General features: G+C 36.0%; 1 protein-coding gene across 8 annotated transcripts in view; it reads right to left on the bottom strand.

The window, feature by feature from the left end:
- SKB1 (SHK1 binding protein 1) overlaps positions 1-20,079 on the bottom strand; it is a 179,741-nt gene that overhangs the window by 128,256 nt on the left and 31,406 nt on the right. For all 8 annotated transcript variants that reach the window (XR_016364163.1, XR_016364162.1, XR_016364165.1 and 5 more), the window contains exons 3-6: positions 19,043-19,160; positions 8,609-8,718; positions 7,391-7,480; positions 7,067-7,141 (exon numbers count right to left, since the gene is read on the bottom strand). Coding sequence is in view for 4 of the 8 variants with exons in the window: in XM_089827233.1 (XP_089683359.1) it covers positions 7,067-7,141; positions 7,391-7,480; positions 8,609-8,718; positions 19,043-19,160 (393 nt within the window). In the remaining 4 variants the exon portion in view is untranslated. The remainder of the gene's footprint in view (positions 1-7,066; positions 7,142-7,390; positions 7,481-8,608; positions 8,719-19,042; positions 19,161-20,079) is intronic.

Here is a 20,079-nt window from a genome sequence, read left to right as displayed (position 1 = left end):
AGCGTCCCTGTAGTTCCCTGCAAATCCTCATGGTGAATGCATCATTTACCCGGATGTATTCTGCATAACTATTCTGTAATTGCAAGCATGGATAAAACTCATAACTTTTTACATTGTCAGGGAAATCCTCAATTCTAGGAAGTCCCGGCCACAATTGAAGAGAAGCCAACATGTATATCAAGAATGAGGACATATAAAAAGAATTATAAAACTTAGCTGCACTGAGAGCCCTAGAAAGCTGTTCACTGACCTCATGCACCCAGTCAATATACTGTGTGTCTAAGCAAATAACTTGCACCAGAAAGAAGTACTGTTCTACGAAATTAAAAGCTTCTACCTCACCTTTGAGTCGATGCAATAGAACCAAAATGTCAACAATTTCTGGTTTGAGGTCTGTGCCAAAAAGAGTTTTAGGGACTTTACTCTTAGCTCCCCTTGGTTTCTGAAACCAAGACTGCATGATCTCCTTCCTCCAAACCATCTTCTTCAAAGAGTACTCAAACATGGCTCCACTCACTGTCAAATCAGAGAACTCCTCCCGTTCTGGAATCCGCAAGCAATTCACTACTGATTGTCGATTGATTGAAATTAACACTGTCTGATCAGGCAATAGAATCTGCCTTGTATCCGGGTTGTAACGATTGATACATTCTAGAATCAACTTAGGGGCTTGTACTGCTACAGGGAACCCAATTGCTTCAACTAATCCGCTTCCCCGAAGTTTTTCCGTTATGGGATGAATTGGCTTTGATCTTAACCTCCTTTGAAAGTCCTACATATCATAGAAGCGGAGTGAAGTATCCGTGAAAGTCAACCACTCCGACCTAATTCCACCCAAACTATCGAAACTCGCGAATCTTGTTGCCATTTTCTATGATGTATGATAGCAACAGCTTGAACAATTGCAATTGATACAAGGAGCAAACTTTGTAATTTGACAATTACTTGAAAGCACTATTTAGTACAACAGTATAACAGTAAGACGGGAGTTTGAAAATCTGTTACTTCCCTCTTTATCTATCAACCTAGATTTGCCCGTTGAATTTCATAACTCGCGCCACACGAGCGAAATTAAGGGTAAATCTGTTGGATTGGTGGATGCAGAAGTTCCAACGGATTTATCTTTGTCTTTTCACTGTTTCCGTTGGCTCAACGGTAACTCTCATTAATTACCTATTTACTTCCCGTTTCATTCATCTTTCGGAAGAACAAGAACGGAGTACTTCTTTGGGCAAAATCCGCTTAGGTCAATTCTGCTTGCAAAAACCTAATCAATCCACTGATTTGTTTCTATTTACTCGCCCAAAATAATCTGCAACCAAATCACATACTTACCATGCTTGCAGAAATGACTTTCTTTGAAATGCGGAAAATGGCCTTCGAGGGTAGAAAACCCGCAGCGGAGAAACAAATTTTCAATTTTCCTTTTAAGCTTTCACTTTTACCTTGCTGCCTTAAGTACTTTATTTTAACCTTCAAGAAACATTAAGAGAAGTTGCGCGAGAAAAATGGGGCCCGCTTAGTTACTTTACTTCTCTATTTAGGCTTTTTGCGGAGATTTGCCTTTGGGGTGCGAAGTCCGCCAGAAGAGAAGTTCTTTCTGAATTTTCTCTCACTGTTTATTCTTTCCCTCTTTCAGCCTGTGGATAGCATTTATAGATTGCTGCGGAGTTTCACCTTCTGGGTGCAAAAACCCGCAATGAATAAGAGGAAACTTGTTTTCCCGCCAAAGCCAATTGTTTACTTCCTTTGCTCCATTCGCTTTATTTTAAACTTTCGAAAAACACAAAGCTGACTTCGAAAGTTAGGGGTTGAGCCCATTGGCTTCCTCAATTCCTTTACACATATCTCTTCGGAAAACTGAGAACTGACTTCGGAGTCTGCTACGGAGAAGCTCTTTTCTGGTTTTCCGCCAATGTTTATCTCGATCATTTTCCAAGTTTTTAAATGGCTCTCGCTGTGAAATCATGACATCACTTGAACGATCTTTTCTTAGCATGATTGTCATGTCCCCATTTTTGGAGGCTATTTGATTTAAATAATTTAACTAATTAGGTTGTCCAAAATAATGAATATTTTATGAGGATGACTAATTAATTATTTTAATTAAATAAATAAGTGGTATTAAGTTAATTATTTATAAAGTTATCAGATAAATAAACATTAAAAGGTAACTTTATATTTAATTAATTTAATAAAGTGACTTGAATTATAAAATATTTTATAAAGTCACTTAATAGATAAAATAAAATAATGTTCTAGAAGCCTCTGGAGAAAGTGGAGGAAAAAGAATAAATAGGCACCCCGGGCTTCATTCTCAGCATCTAAATTTGTTGTTGTTGATGTTGATGTTTGCTGATGTACATTGTGGAACCTAGGGTTTCTGCAATAGTCACAACTGGCCATTGAGAACGAAAACTCTCAATTGGTACGCAATTTTGAGGGTGTGAAATATCATCTGAATTATTGCAGATTGGAGGTGACATTACAGTCATTTCATCGGGGTAGAATCTGTGGCCTAAGGCCAATTTTGGAAGATCATTCTGAGAATTGATTTTTGAAGATTTAAGCTATTTGCAAGGGTTTGGAGTTCATCATCTTCTTGCAGAATCAGTCAGCAAAATTCGGGGGGTCATTCAATGCAATTTCTGATAATTCATACAGGGACTGAACTTAAATTTGTACTCATTACTTCACACTCCGTTGGAATTGGAACTCTTGCATTGAAGGGGTTATATATTAACCCTAGGCGGTTCAGAACATACATTGTAAGCATCCAATACCAAGCGGGATTATTTAATAATAGTGCCGTACATGACAGGTCCGTACTAGGGCTCGAGTCACAAAATTGCTCATATCTTTCCAAGTATTCAGAGGGTTATTTAATGCTTTTAAAAGACTATCAAGCAACCCTAGGCGTCCCTGTTTGGGGTAATTTCGGCTGCCATCACTGAGCATTTTTTGTACAGGTACCGTACTGTACGGTCTGTACCAGGAGGCTGTCAGCAGGGTGCAGAGGTCTTTATTTCGGGCTGCAGAATTGCCAGCAGTGTTTCATATAAGTGTCAACAACAGAGGCAAGGATTTTCAGGGTGCACGTGTGTCTCTATTAGAAGGCGTTGAACACCTTGTATATGGACGTTGTTTGCATTTCAGTCTTGGCGGCCTGATTGCTTGTGGGGGAACGGAAAGACCAGGTGGCTGCAAGCATTTCTCACCTGCTGTTTGGAGGTTGCAGGCCCTAGCGGGCTGTTCTATTTACACTCTCAGATTGGATGCCAAAAACAGGCCCATCACCTTGTATATTTGACTTGTGATAAAGCCAGTGCAGCGACTACAGTTACGGATCTTAAAAGCTACCTGGAGGGGTTTATATTGTAAAAGAACAACAATCTCAGGCCCATGAGAATGCTATAACCAGATCTGCTGCACATTAATTCGAAGCTGGAGTTTAACGGGTTTCTTTGCCATTGTAATTTGTTGTGGAATGTTTATTGGTTCATAATAAAATTGCAATGGAATCCTTTCATTCTTGAACCAGTTGGTTAGTACTTTGCCAATATCCAGCACTGTCATTTCTTCCTTATATTTATATATGCAAAATCCAAAGTATGAACATAGGCAAAAGAGATGTATGAAATCTGAAATCTATCAGCATAGTCAGTAGGATCAGTTAAGGGTTATTACAGTGGTAATAAGTTTGCTTGCAAAGTGTTTGACGAAATGTCAAACCATTGAAGTATAAAGAGTTTTTGGTGTTGGAAGAAGTAATAACCTATTGGGGTTATTTCAATGATTCACTTTACTTCGATGAAGCTTACCAATAGCATTTACCAATCTTGCGGAAATTTACCTTTGGGGTGGGAAGTCCGCCAAGGAGAAGTCAGAACTTGATTTTCCGCCGATGCTATTTTCTATGATTCCAGATTAAATGGGCTGCAGGAAAAACGAACGATGCAGCGCAAATCGAGAATCTCCATCTAGGATGACTCTAAACTACCCCTAAGACTCATGACAATGAAGAAAATACCCACCCAGGCCATATGTGATACGGGAGAAGGGAAAAGATGAAAACCCGATGGAGAAACTCAGCACCTAAAGAAGAAAGACCTATTGACCCGACTTGACAAATCGTGACTTCAGTTTACTTTCCACTTTGCAAAACTTGTATATGCTGAAAAGTGGGGCAACAACCCCCACCACCTAGAACTAGTTATATCATATCAACATACTTCCATTGATAAAAAAATTAGTTATGTTTTGCATTTAGATCAGCAAGTGGAGCTAGAACTAGCTGCCATTGTTATGGCAAGGAATTTTACAAACAACACATACAAAACAAATAAAATTTTAAAAATAGACATAAACCTAGCTTTTTAAAAAATTCAAACATAAAGATACATTTGCAGAAAAATGACAAAAAAAGAACAGAGCTTATGTATGTTTGTATAAAAAAATTGAGGACCAAAAATGAAAAACAAAATGACAATGGATCACAAAGTGCGTTCCAAAACATTGATGGAAAAAATTCTGACACAATCGACCAAGAAGTAATCTCAAATAATTTGCTATCTTGAAAAAAACACTTATAGTAAAATATCCTTCTATGATCTTCTTGGAAGCTAATAGACACTTGAAATTATGTAAGAATGGCAAAGAACCTATTGAACAACATTCAACTATCAATCTTTTATAATCTGTTATTCACTTGTTGAATAACAAGAAAAAAATGGAAGTTGAACCTTTTGGAATGATATTTGTCTTTTGTAATAGAAATGAGCTTTAAAAGGGACTTTTAAATTTTGAAATTTGGTTAAAGATGCCCAAGTCAAATTCATATGAGGAAGGACATTAAAGGAGAAAAAAAATAAAAGTGCAAGAGAATCAACAATTTCACCAATGGTTCAGTTGGGATTTTCCTGGATCCTCCTCCAGTTTGTCCAATTTCATCTAGGTTAGTCTACCTCCCTTCCCCCATCCTACATCTATCCAAAAGTGGATCAAACCAGATCATGGATCCAATTCAAAACAAGCCAAGATCTGATCTAGCCATTGGCAGATCCAATAACTTCATATGAATGATTCATACAACACTTAATTAAGGGTTTACAAACTGGGCAGCAAGCTATTTAGGCTTGATTGTGAGGTAAACTTCAATGTCTTTTATAATAAAAGCAGTAAAACAAGGGTGTTGTCCCTTACAACAGCCCTAGGGTGTAAAGAAAGAGACCAAAACAACAATTTACAACATGATCTAGAACAGACCATTCAAAACACGAGCAACGCAACAAGAAACCCACATCAAGAGTGGGAAGACAACTCACACACATCGTGGGGAGGAGAATGAGAAACTACAAGGCAACGTTTCCTTTGTCGATAGACAGCTGTCCGGTTGATACTTTCAATAGGCTCCACTGCTTGGGGGAGGTGGTAGAACCCTCTTTGCAAGAAAATTAGCACCAAGAACAAAATGTTAGCAATGTTGTACATCACCAGCCAAAGTGACGAGCAAATCAAGAGCAACCATAGGAAGAGATGAAGTTGGGTCCACCAAGTCTGAGGAGTCCAAGTGGAAGCATCACCCTGTGGGGAGTCATCATCAGCCTGTGAAGAGTCATCAGAGGAAGAATTATAGGCCATGCATGAGCAGGAGGTAAACTCCCTGGCTAAGCACACTTGACCTATAGTTATGTACATTTGAGCTGATAGTAGTATTGAGATGGTTGATCTCCTACACTCCTCCAAGCATCACCTAGATGCAATGAGTGTTGAGTTGACTACTCATGGTCATGAGAAATGGGTTCTTCTGAAATATGGATCAATGAAGATTAATTTGAAAAATGCAATCAAATAATTGATAATTCCTTAGTCATTAAGCGATGGGAATACTTGGAGAAACCATTTTTTTTAATATAATTTAACTATTTCCAAAAACCATCATGACATAGAACTTTGAAAATAAAAACAATAAATCAGTCAAGGAATAAAAGTAAACATTAAAGGCAATTTCTCTTCAGACAACTAGAATGACAGGAAATCAGGCATACATATTAGGCATTAATTTTGGGCAATTCATTAGATAAAGATGCAGAAGCTTCTGGATTACTCAGTGTATGATTTGTTGTTCGATGTTTTGGTAAACATGTGGTGATTTATCCTCAGGAAAAGGAAATTCTATTTATGTCCCTCTCAAAAAGTCCACATTATTAGTAAATTTGATCACTAGAACTTTGCATGGATTTTTAAATCATCCAAAAATATCAGCATGAAATATCATGCAAGCTTACTTTATTTGTTTGTCTTCCTTAATTACATTTTAACATGTTTCGCCCTAAATGTTATGGCAGGAGATGTCAATTTCTAGTCAGGAGTCTTTACATACGGCAAGAAACTATTAAAATATTATAATGCTTCTTTAAAGGTCATCTTAGTTAGTTTTTAGTCTTTAATAGTAATCTTAATCTTTATTGAGTAGTTTCTATTTTTATCTTTAGTTCACCATTGTTTCTTTTAGAAACATCGTCTTTGTAAATCTATATAAGGAGCTTTCATTTCCTTTGCTTAATACAACTACAGCAACATTGATTTACCATAACAGAGACGGTGGCCAAAAAAACCAGACAGTTCAGACATTTCTGGGAACATCTCCAATATTGGAAACACATCATAGTCTCTGAGATGCATCTTCGGGTTACCATACATAATTCAATGATTCATACATTGCAAAATCAGTTACATGAAGATATTGTAGGATTCTTCCATGGCATTCTAAATCAACAAAGATAATATTAACAGTGAAACTTTGATCAATCAAGATGCAAGTTTTTCATGGATGGAAATCCAAAATATTCTGCAGTGATGGCATATGTAGAATAAATGAAACTCCTGTACCAAATATGTTATTTCAATGTCATTTCTGATAACACAAACTCAAAACACCAATGAGAGAATGAAGATATTTGTTCCAAAAGTCTTAAAAATACAAATGTTGAATAACAAAATTGTCACTTAAAAGATATGCACTTATTATTTTGTTAAATTGGTACTGAAATTTCAACCAACTTACCAAAATTGTGTCATTCTTTTGTAGGTTGTCCTCAGACTCTTCACTTTCACAGCCTATAGGTACTCTCAGCCACAACTACAAAGATACGAAAAACAAATAAGCTTTTACATGGATGATTGCACTGGCTTAGTTGCCATCATTTTGTTATGAAATGCTTTCAATACTGCCATTAGATTAATGTCTCTTTACATTCTTCACACAACACGAAAAAAATAATTAGCAATTGACACTAAACAGTTCAAAGCTATACCTTAATCCTCTAATGCTATGTTATGAAAATATTTAGACTATTTTCATAAATACAGTACAGGTTTGAATACATACCTGCATATTGTGAAAACCTTGCAAAATTTGATTAACACACCGAGCATAGTTAGCACAGGAAAGTCCCTTAGGTGTTGGTAAAAGACATGCCTGCAATAGAATAGCATAGTTTAGATATATAATATTTGTAAATCACAGCTACAAAAAGAATTGCAGATAAGAACAATCAAAAATCTAAAATACAAAACCAATTATGTTCGCACAGTGCCCCCTGAAATTAAGAAGATATTATGTCAATAGGTTAAATAATAATGCACTGCGTTCCATGCAATCAGACATTAGGCAAATTGTCAAATAGTTTCCTGACATTATAAAATGCAGATGGACTCTGTCTTAACAAAATCAGCACAACTCATCTCAGAAAAAGCATTTGAACGAAGGTATAATGACCATAGTCTAAGATGGAGGGATTATTGAATTAGTATAGCTGAAAACACATGGCTTTCCTGAACCAAGGATTGGAAGTACTAAAGAATTGAAGAAAATTCCCTGACAGGTACATAATATGTTCAACATTTCACATCGTGATTTTACATAATTTGATCACCTAGATTGAGTGCTTGTGAAGAAAACTTAATACACTGCAGTACAAGGGTAGGCAATTCACAGCAATTTGCTTGTGAAGAAAATTTGGTATGTGAACTCCGGGAAGTTCCAGTGCTTCACCTCTATAAGCATCACCTAAATGCAATGCTAAGTGTTCTCATTCTCATGAGAGATGGGTTGTTGTGAACCACTACTCATGAAACACGGGTCAATGAGTTTGACTCAAAATCTACACAGTTGAATCCTAGATAGTAATATCACGATACAATGTTAGGGAACACATTTTTCAATCAGCAACATGTAATAGCAGATTCATGCTTTTCAAACTTTGTAAACTGATTTGAAGCTGATTTTATGGGTGCCTAAATGTTTTCAAGCACAAATGCAGACAACTTTATTTCAATATTAAATACTCAAATTGCCATTAATTACAAATTACTTTTCTATTGCCTTGAGTTTCTAAATGTTTTATATACCAATTTAATGAGTTCTCAGATAAAAGATTATATTATAGAAATAAGCCTAAGGTGAAGATCATTTTTTAAATTTCTCAAATTGCAAAAAAAATTGATGACAAGGAGGGAAATATCAGCCCATATGTCATCCCTGATAATTGAAAAAGTAACCAATAAACACAAAAAAAAAACAACCACATAGAAAATAAAAGAGTACCTGCAATGAAAGATGAGCTGCCCATGCTAATTCTTGTCCTAGAGTAGTTTCAGAGTCCCTTCTGACCACCTCATCATCAGAATCTAAGTCTATCCAGGAGCTTATTTTCCCTGACAAATATGGAAAGAACCATTGAATTAGTTACATCTATTAAAGAAAAGAATTCTGCTGAAATATGAACTTGGGACAAAATCAAATGGCAAAAAAATCAACTTGGACATTCCAATGTATATAACTCACTATAATGGATTTAGATTTAATTATTTTCTAATCCAGCACAAATTTAGATTTATGTATTTTCTATCCCAATGCATAATGCTGCCAAAACCAACATAAAGCCAGAAAACTGATCTTTGCTAAAGGTATGATCTATTAGAGTAAAATCTCTCTAATTTTGTTTCTCTCTCTTCTGTGGATTTACTTCTATTTCTAATGGTCACTCTTCTTCTATGTTTCCATATTCTCTCTCTATTCAATATGGAAACTTTCTCTCTCTTCAGAGTGTTTCTATCTCTCTCTTTGCTCGTTGTTGAAACATTCTTGTGTATGCATGTATATATAGATCATTCGTGATCTTTGTTTAATAACACGTTCATTATTTTACCATAATATGGTATAAGAGCTTTTTTTTTCAAAAAATAATTTCATTATTGAAATTTTCAGAGTTGCTTTTTTTAATAGGTTTCGAAAATCTTTAATTTTTTCATAAAATTTAAGACTCAAGATTTTCAACATCCTTTGCCTAGGTGTGTTCAAAAATTTGTTTGCAGGGATATTTTTCTACAATCCGTCTAGGGTGTGTATTGTTTTCCTTTGGGTGGCTTTTCTTCTGCAATTTGTGTGTCATCTGCCTTTCCCCTGCCCACGCAACCAGCTTCCTCTGAAATATAACTGACTTTTTGGCATTCTTGGGCCTGTATTTAACGTTTGTTTGTGAGCCTGTTTTTCTGCAATTATTTGGCCTTCTTTTTGGGCATTTTCGAAATGATTTTTTTGCACATCTTCTGCAATTCTGCAAAGGGTGACATCTAGGGTGTTTTAAACACTCTGTCTCTGATTTTCATCCAATAGTTTCATTTCCACCATTTTTTATAGTCAAATTTGCCATTTTTTTAGTTTTTTCAAAACCGGCTAGGGTCTCTTTCGAAACTCTCCTTTTTCCATGCTCGTTTTTTTTTTAAAAAATTGCAGCTTCTTGATGGGTTTTCACAGATCTCAACTACATTGGTCTCTGTTTTTTCAGGGTTCATCATTTTCTATGCCTCAATTTTTGAGCCAACGGATTCAAAATCTAATTTTAGATTCTTTCTGGGGTTTTTGTGCTCTTTTGGTTGCCCTTTCATTTTTTTGGATCTTCCATCAATCTGCAAAGGGTGACATCTAGGGTGTTTTAAACACTGTCTCTAATTCTCATCCAATGGTTTCATTTCCACCATTTTTTATAGTTAAACCTGCGATTTTTTTAGTTTTTTCAAAACCGGCTAGGGTTTCTTTTGAAACTCTCTTTTTTCCGTGCTAGTTTTTTTTTTTTAAATTGCAGTTTCTTGATGGGTTTTTGCAGATCTCAACTAGGTTGATCTCTGTTTTTTCAGGGTTCATCATTTTCTATGCCTCAATTTTTGAGCCAGCAGATTCAAAATCTAATTTTTGATTCTTTCTAGGGTTTTTGTGCTCTTCTGGGTGCCCTTTCATTTTTTTGGATCTTCCATCAATCTACTTCGAAGCTCATGCCTTTTTTTTTTTCAGATATTCACTTTTTTTGCATTACAAAACGTTTCATGGCATCTCTCACAAAACTTCTCTTGGAAGGCAGTGATTCAACAAAAAGAACTACAACACCTGGAAGCAGAGAATGATCACAATCTTCGAGTACCATTGCCTTGAGGCACCAGTTCTAGATACTGACACTCGTCCTACCACAGTCAATGCTACCACAAAACATTATTGCAAAACATATAGAGCGGATTCCCCTACAAATTTTTTGTTTTGAAGTTAGCTTGACCATTAATGGAGGGTATTAGAGAAAAATCTCTCTAATTTTGTTTCTCTTCTATAGATTTACTTCTATTTATTCTGATCACTCTTCTTCTATGTTAGCAAATCCTGCCTCTATTCAATATGAAAACTTTCTCTTTCTCTCTTCAGAATGTTTCTATTTCTCTCTCTTTGTTTGTTACAGAAAGATTCTTGTGTATGCATTATATATAGATCATTTATGATCTTTGTTTAATAACACATTCATTATTTTACTATAACATGATTTGCCATCTTCATATTCAACTCAATTTGCAATTGCATATATAGGTCGATACTTGTGGGTAGCGTACAATGTCTATTGTTATGTTTTGACAATATAATTTAAACAATAATTGTATTAGAATATTGAAATGTTTCTTTAATGCTCATCTTAGTTAATCTTTAGTTTATTAGATAGTTTCTATTTTTGTCATTAGTTCACAATTGTGTCTTTAGAAGCATCGTCTTTGTAAATTTATATAAGGAACTTTCATCTCATATGTTTAATACAAAAACAACAACATCGATTTACCATAACATAGTATCAGGGCAGGTTATTGGGATTTCATAAAAAATCTGGCAATTTTTTTAAGAAAATTTTGATCCTCTTTTGAAATAAAAATCATTGGAGGTAGTGTATGAAAATTGTGTAGTTAATATTCAAGATTTTTGCTGAATATTGCAAGCATGGTTGAGAGTTGATTGCGTGATTTCTTGGTTTCAGCAAGAATATACTATTTTTGAAGGTTGCATGTACTTGTATGTTGCTTGCATGTACTTTTTGTGAGTTGTGTGTTGTTTTACCACATGAAGTCTCATGTTTCGCAACATGAAGGTTTCTCTTTAGGGTTTATAATTTTTCCCTCAAAATTATCTAATGGGTTTTCGTTTTGTTTTTCCCTTGAAAGATTTCTAAAGGATTTATTATATTTTCCTCAAAAACAACTTGGTGGGTTTATAATTTTTCCCTCAAAAAATTCTAGTGGGTTTATAATTTTTTCCTCAAAAATTATCTATTGTGTTTTACCATTTTCTCCTCAAAATAAAGCTTTGCATTTTCTATCCATGTCTCAAATTTTGTTGTCTAGTTTTGATTGATTTTTCACCTCAAAAATCATCTTTGGTTTTTCTGATTTTTTCCCTTGAAAAAAGTGGCTTTTTATAGTTTGTTTTGGGGCATCATGCTCATCTGTGAAGTTTGGAGGGTTTGCCTATTTTTTTCCAAAATCATACTAGTTGTTCTCAGTGTTTGTCTCTATCTCCAAGGAAGGGCAACTTTATTATCCAAACATTATGTTGGATGTTTTGTAATGATTTTTAGTTAGATGTTTTGTTGATCCTGTGAGGGTTAGTGTCAAGCTCTTGTCTCTTATTGTAGAGCATTTTGAAGAAGGGGGCACCTTTCTTTGTTTCCTTTTTTTTGGATGGCTTCTTTGTCATTAACATTTTGTAGATCCAAGGAAGGTGAAGAATATGTGATTAAAAGACAGCAATTAGACAATGACCACTAAGGGAGGGTATTAGAATATTGTAATGTTTCTTTAATGGTCATCTTAGTTAATCTTTAGTTTATTAGGTAGTTTCTATTTTTGTCTTCAGTTCACAATTGTTTCTTTTAGAAATATTGTCTCTATAAATCCATATGGGCGGATTTCATCTCCTCTGTTTAATATAACAACATTAATTTACCATAACAAATTGTTTGCAAGAGTTAATGGTTGCACTCCTCTAGGCAACTATCAGGTCCTTTTTTGCACTGACAAGTAAAAAAGTATAATCTAATTAGATCAACTTCGATCCTTAGTAACTATTGACACAAAAGTCTGCACCCTTGCTTGAGGTATGACCCTCAAGCAACCTTGTGTAACATGGAAACGACCTCCAAGTGTGGGAATTGCGCTCTGAGGTCGAATCTTCGGAGAAGGCCGGCTTCCTCACTATCAAGGTGCACCTAAACTACTGCTTGAAAGGAAAAGGGAGAAGGAGAACAAAAATTAAATGCAAAAAGGGAAAGGGGGTGATGCACCGAGATAAAACATGGTTACAACTTTGCCCACAACTGCACAAAACATCAATGAAACACTCAAATACACGGATCTTGACTCTAATCTACCTTCAAAGAACTCACATGTAGATTTGGAATTGATTAAATGTTGAAAGGAAGAATATTTCCCAATACAACAACTATCAACAAATTAAACACAACATATAACAATAAGTAGGAAAGAAACATTCAAAACAAGGCAATAGACATGCACAAATAATGAATGGCAAGAAGAGGTAAGGAAAAGAGCTATTTCATTAATGGAAGGCAAAAGTTGCAGAGCATAACACTGTTGCAAAATACAAGCAAAGAAGAACCCTTAAGAAACATTTACAACTTGCCTTTATAGAGTTTAGGCATAACTCTAATGTTTACATTGAGTTCAAACCCCAACCAGGTGGAGTTGAGTTGCAGAGGAGAGCAATAACTGAGAATCGAAATAAAATTTGATCATGAAGTGCAATTTCCCGTGGAAGTGATAGGAAGAGCAAAAAACAATGCATCCAACCGTAAAAGGTCAAATCCCCAAGGATTTGATCATTTCATGCATTAAATAGGCATGGAGGGCATTGGCATCATGCAAACAAGGCCCAAGAAGTCGCTCAACGTGAAAGAACTAGCCTTGATGGCATGTCATGGAAGCATGAAACCAATTCATGCCACTGGCAGAAAACCGCAGGAAGGGATAACACGACGTGTTAACCTCTCGCAAAAAATGCAGGGTTGACCATAGGGGGAATCTGGTTCCCCTGAAAACAAATGTTGGTCGTCAATGAAAGTTAGCTTTATTTCTAGCGAACGACTGAGATACAGCAAAGAGATTCCAACCAACAAAGGAAGTGGATAGCACGAAAGGTGGGGAACTCCGTCATGTGGCACAATTTCAAGTCTCGAAGCCTCGCAGAAGCACTGCAGAGTGAGGAAACACTGGAAAGGCAACGTGTGGCAACATCTCACGCAATTCTGGGCTTTGGAGTCTAGCGGAGACACTGGCGTATAAAGAAACACCAAAATGGCAACGCATGGCATCATCTCACGCTTTGTCGTTTGACAGAACGGACAGCAATCTTTTAATCTTCTATTGAATCTTCGTCATCAATCTACGCATGTGCGTGTTGGGCTAACCTAAGCATTAGAGATGGGACCCTCCACCACATGGCGCAATTCCGGATTTCGGAGCCTTCTCGAAACATTGCGATGTGAGGAACCGTTGGAATGGTGATGCGTGGTAGCATCTCACATTTTCGGGAGGATGGGCAGATGTATCACGAAAACACGAGTCGTCAAATCTCGTAGCCAGAGTCACCCGACCAAGAACAAACCAAGTCAACTTGATCAATGAAGGGACCGAGCTAACATGAAATGTTAACCGTCAACTTTAGCACGATGTTAACCCTTTGCAAAGAACTTAACCCAATGAATATCTTCTCGGATCGGTTATCAATTATGGCCTGAATGGAGGGAAAAAATGGCCAACATTAACCATCTCAAGTTTTCTTCTCTAGTAAATTCATGTGTGAATGAAGATAAGCTTTTGCTCCTTTATCTGGATTGCATTATTAATTATGTTCATTATTTCAAGCATCCATTTTATCACATAGGACAGTACACAATACTTACCTACAATGCTTAAAATTTCAACACTTCTTGTATGCTAGTAAAGATGAAAACAAAGATCAAGTGCATAGCAAAAGAAAACCAATCTTTGCAGCTCCACACACAATACCAAACAAAATTCAATGTCAAATTACAACATTAAGAATCCAACGCTCAGGTTACCCATGTTTGCAAGTGCGCAACCAGCCACAGGGAACTACAAGATAATTAAAATGTCCAAGCCACTACCCCAATCATCATTGTCCCACTAGATAAATTATTCTTTGTTTCTTAACTCCCACACACTAGTTGCAACATGACTTGGCTTCTTATTCACACAACCTGCCCCTATATTTCTTCCTTCAAATAGTTGTATCTTTATTCACATACCTTTGGTTATATTTACAAAAAGGATCATCCAGATACTGTTGTCAGCCAATTATTCTCACAATCAAGGATAGAATAGGTGTATGGAGGACAAGGGGCTTAACAATGACTCTACAAATGGTAACCACGAGGACTCAAGTTGACAAGTGATAAATAGGATAACCGTTGGTTAGAATATGTTGCGAGCTATAACTTCCACATCCTCCTTTATAACATGTCCAACAATAAGAGCATCGGAATAGCTCACCAAAATACAACATAATGGACTAACTGCAAGACCATGCAGGCCCCAACAAACAAATCATTGATTAAACTTGAAACTTGAACTATAGGAATAACTCTGGTCTAGGATTGTACCTAATAACCTTCGATAAGCAAATATAAGTACATGCAAGTTAAAGAGATTATCATTTTGTTCATACTGGCAATGAACCATATCTTGATTGATATTTAAAGCTTTCCCACTTATTGGCTTGGGAGTGATCGATCAAAAGCTTATACAAAAAATTTCTATTACTGAATTGTCTAAAATAGCTGAATTTTGAAAACTTTGGTTTCTAGAGGAGCTTAACAAATGGGAATACTTGTAAAGTCCCAATTTTCATAAGTGTCAGAGTTTGAGGGACTAGCCTATTTCCTGACCTTCATAGGCTTATCAATTGGTAAGAAGGTCAGTGATCAAGCCATAGATGATATTTTTACTTCAACGGGGGCATCGACAAAGGTTCCAATTAGGGACTTATTATTTATAGTAAGTCAGTTTGAGATAATTGAACTCAGTGTTGGAGGGTTGTTGCTTTCACAATGCTAACTTGTTTTGGAGTTTGGCCTCTGTCTTCAATATTTGCATAATATGGGAGCACTTAATATTTAGAGTAAGTTTATTATTGGTCAAATGCTATTAGTGGCAGGGTGGGTTGATGATGTGCTTGTCTAAACACTTGGCTTGGTTATTTTATAGTTGAAATGTTAAGGGTTTAATGATAATTCATCGAAATTCAAATACTTCACTCACAATGGAGCATATGTTGAGGTGGATTATGTTCTTACCAATAGAATTTAAACTCCCAATGTTAAGGATTTTAACATTTCTATAAGCTCCACCATGCTAACTAGTTTGCTTTAATTTCACACTCCATATTACAACCCTATATTTATACCCCTCTAAATCCTTCAAATTTCACCACAACAAGATGCACCTTGATAAATGGTCTACTTAGGATTTTCCATCCACCTCCATTACCTTTTCTTCAATCGCATTCTACTATCATGGTCGAGCTTTATCTTCTCTCTTTTCTAATGGGTAGACAGCCCCTACCATCTCCTAGTCTTTCTTCTCAAATGAGTGGGTAATACCAATGACGAATGTAAATATATGCATTAGAAGCTACATTATTTCATAGTTTATAACCCTCTTTTAACCATATTCCACATGTAAAGATTATTGATGTCTCCTTCCATAGAATAGGCGTGTGTTTTGTACATTTAGGTGAGAAAAGCTCATAGATAACCTCCACACCTAGCCTAAGAATATGCATGGGGGTCTATTGGGACAGTTCCCTAGATCCATCATCCAAAACAATTTAAACATCCAAAGGATGGGGATAAAAAGTTTTTGCACTACCAATAGCACTCAAACCCAATAGGGAGACATCTCTAGGAACAAGTATCTTTTGCAGATGGCACTCAAGATGGCAAGATGAGGACATAACATTCTTAGGACATCCTTAACACTCAAGCTCCAATAAGGTGCAATCCCCAAGCACGTTGCCCTTTTATCCAAAGATTTTCTATCTTCCATGAGTGGGACCATGTGAGAATTGTATGCTTCCATGTCAGAAGGAGCAGCTAGAGTATTTGTTTCAATTGACATCTGAGGATCTTCGTCATACTTCTATTTGGACCATGACTTCTCCAGTTTTGTCATGAGATGGACGTTGCATCAGCGAAATATGATGATTGATTTCCTCTTTGGGATATTGTTGTAGTTAGAAGACTATGTTTCATAGGATGCAGAACCATGTATGTAGGTTGGAAGACCTTGATTTTGACACCTAGGCCATGATATTCCTGGATAGATAGATACTTAATGAGCTTGGGATTCACCAAGAGTGATGCAAACTCCAACCTTGTATTTCATGATAGGTCAAAGCATATGGAGATTAAATATAACTGTGATAGAGATATGGTGCAAAGGAAAGCTATTCAATTGAGGTACATTAGCACTGATGAACAAATGGTTGATATTCTCACCAAGCCCCTTGCAAAAGTAAAGTTTGTGCAATTTCAAGACAAGCTTAAAATTGTGGAGAATGAAGCCCTTGCTAAGAGGGAGTCTTGGACTCTCAACGTTAGTTATTTCTGGAGCTATACTTTAATATATTCTTCTCTGTGGCGAAGAAATTTGAGGTGAAAGCCTTGTTCCACCCTCTGGGAGTAGCCATGGTGGATGTCATATGAGAGACTCTATGACTCAACACTTGTGTTTATTCACCCTCTAGAGTAGCCATGGTGAACGCCATGATGAGATGACAACATCACATTGAGTGATTCCACGATGAGATGACGACATCACATTGAGTGATTCCATGATGAGCACTTGTGTTCATTTGCATTTCCATTCATGGGAGTAGCTATGATGGACCCACCCTCTAGGAGTAACCATGGTGGATATCACTACATAACTCAAATATCAAGAAGGATTCCTCCCTAGCTAAGAGGGAGTGCTAAATATTATTGTAGCTTTGGTTGGATTCCTTCAAGCCGACATAGATAATATTAATTATTTATGTTAATTTAGATAGTTTAACGTAAACAATTTATATTATCTAAAATAACATAAACGAATTATATTATCTAATATAATTATAAATTATTATCTATATTAAAAACTAGCAATCTCTGAAATTATTGGGGCCGACTTGGAAGAATGGCAACCCTTGGCGAAGGGGCACCACTGATAGGTGTAAAGGAAGATTGAATCTTCCTCTCTAGGATCCAATATACACATCATACACAATCAGCAGATCTGCATTATTTAGAAGAGTGCTCGGGGGAAGGCGGAACAATAATCATTTATCATCTATGGTTGGGAGGGCAAAAATTATCTAATGCATTGCTTGTGGTTAAACGAGCCCATCATCATTTCACTTAATAATCATTTATCATCTATGGTTGGGAGGAGAAAAATGATCTAATGCATTGCTTGTGGTTAAACGAGCACACCAAAAATAACATCAGCCCCATCATCATATCACTTATCAAAGTTTACCTCACTCTAACTGCACTAAACTCATCTAGCCTAGAGGAGAACTTCACCAAATCAAACCCCCTACGCCCAAGCTACAAGAGTAAAAGCAATAAGAGGGGATCCTCATTTGTAATGGGGTGATGGTCTAAAACCTCACAACAAGAAGGCTAATGCTAAGGCCAAATTCCTAAAAGTGGTAAACCAGAGAAATTTTGGAATGAACATAACCCGCCATGCTTTACCCAAGCTAATCCTCTTAAGCTAAGATAACAAGATAGACTATTGAAGATTTATTCAAATTCGAATAGAAGGCCTTCTCATGCTGCTATATGACTACTACCATCAACAGAAATCTTTTGCAAACCAAACTCCTATAAATACAACTCCTAATGAAAGAGCTCATCTTCCACAAGATCATGGACATGTATTTGATGGTTCCCTATGTAAGCACTGAGGTCGCCCAAAAGAATGACATGTCTTAGAAAAGAGTAGCAAGAATAGCAGGATATAAATCAAGATAAAAATGTATACAAATAAATGTCTTCTTATGCATTAGAGTGAAATTTACTATCACATTAAATGTTTCTACAAAGTATGCTAGCATTTATGCAAGGAGCGCATCAAGCATCGACAGGTCAGGTTTAAGATTTATCTCATCGTAGAATAGAGATTCTTGTTTTCACTCTTTCAAAGAAAAGCAACCAACTTTCAGTTATATGGACATTCACTGTCACTCACAACCCCCATCATCTTCTATATTATTAGTATCTGCCAATTAATAAAAGTAGCTTAAAACTGAGAACAGAATCATGGCAATTTAACTCTAACCATAGTAAAACCAAATCGCCTAGATCAGTTTCTGTGTAGTTTGATTGATAAGAACCAACAATGCCTGTTCATTTCATTAAACAATTTTCCATTCAATTTTCCACATCTAATTTGTACTAATATGCTCTCATAGCCACATGCTACAGCTTGCCACGTTCTATAACAGATCAGGCATGAATTTGTAATAATCAGACATTAACATTAGGTTTGCTGCTATGGAAACAGATTTGCTGTATGCTTTCAACAAAAAGGGTAACAGGCAGATAGGTAAAACTAAGAGAACGGAACAGTTTTAAAAAATGAAATAGCATACCAACTACGTGACTATTCCACTGTGCAGGACTCAAGACCAGATCAGAACCAGCAAATGGAGGAACACCTGGCCCATTTTGACCCTCTTTCATTTCGCTGGGTCTATATGCAGGGTCAGTCTGCAATCAAACAAGACCATGAGCAATATGAACAGTGTGAAAAGAAAAACACAAAGTTCAATAAATGCCAGATAAAGCATAATCGATGAAAGGAAACTTGTCAATGCAGCAAATGAAAAATCAATATTTGTAAATGCCCACCTAATCTTAACACTATATCTTAAAGTTTGACACAATTCAGAAACTGGATGATATGTGATCTATAATAAGTGTATCTTACTTTTAAAGGACAGTGACCATTATCATTTGAAAACCTTGAAGTTTTAATCAAAGTATTTCTCATATAAGTTTATAATATATAAACTTTTTTAGTTTCCAATTTCCATCCATCTCAAATTTAAAAAGCAAAAACTGCAAGGAAAACAAATTAAAATATGAACAAGATATTAGAAAAACCACAATATCAAACAACTTGGCTAGAAAAATATCAGAAAATACTAAAAGCAGCATCAATGACTTGATTCAAATTTTATGTTATTATCATCTAACATAAAGTTTCAACAAGCCCGCACTTCAAGTTGTAAGTGTCGATATCAATATACTGATACCTAAAAACAATACTAATAAAAAGATCCTACTTTAGACATTTATGTACTGGATTTAGTCTTACAACTATCCAATCTAAAGTTTCAGCAAGGGTTTCAAATAATTGCAAGTGAAATATTGAAAAGGTGCATTATAATGTAGCTCCAAAAATCATCCAGGCCTAAGTGGAGAGGTAAGTGGAGGTAAGTTGGAGAATTTACTACAGTAAGACCAAGAGTGAAACATAATGGGTATGCCTATGTCCATATCCAACCTACCAACTCCCACCTGTTCCATTGTGTAAAAGCAAACAGTGGCTTAACTCTTAGAAATCCCTTCCAGTAAAGTGCCTTGAAGAAGCACCTACATATTTATTTTGGTACAAAATGAATGC

This window comes from Cupressus sempervirens, chromosome 4, assembly GCF_028749045.1.
Source record: "Cupressus sempervirens isolate cs-2001-9-10 chromosome 4, ASM2874904v1, whole genome shotgun sequence".
Taxonomy (NCBI): domain Eukaryota; kingdom Viridiplantae; phylum Streptophyta; class Pinopsida; order Cupressales; family Cupressaceae; genus Cupressus; species Cupressus sempervirens.
This window is presented reverse-complemented; position numbering and strand designations above follow the sequence as displayed.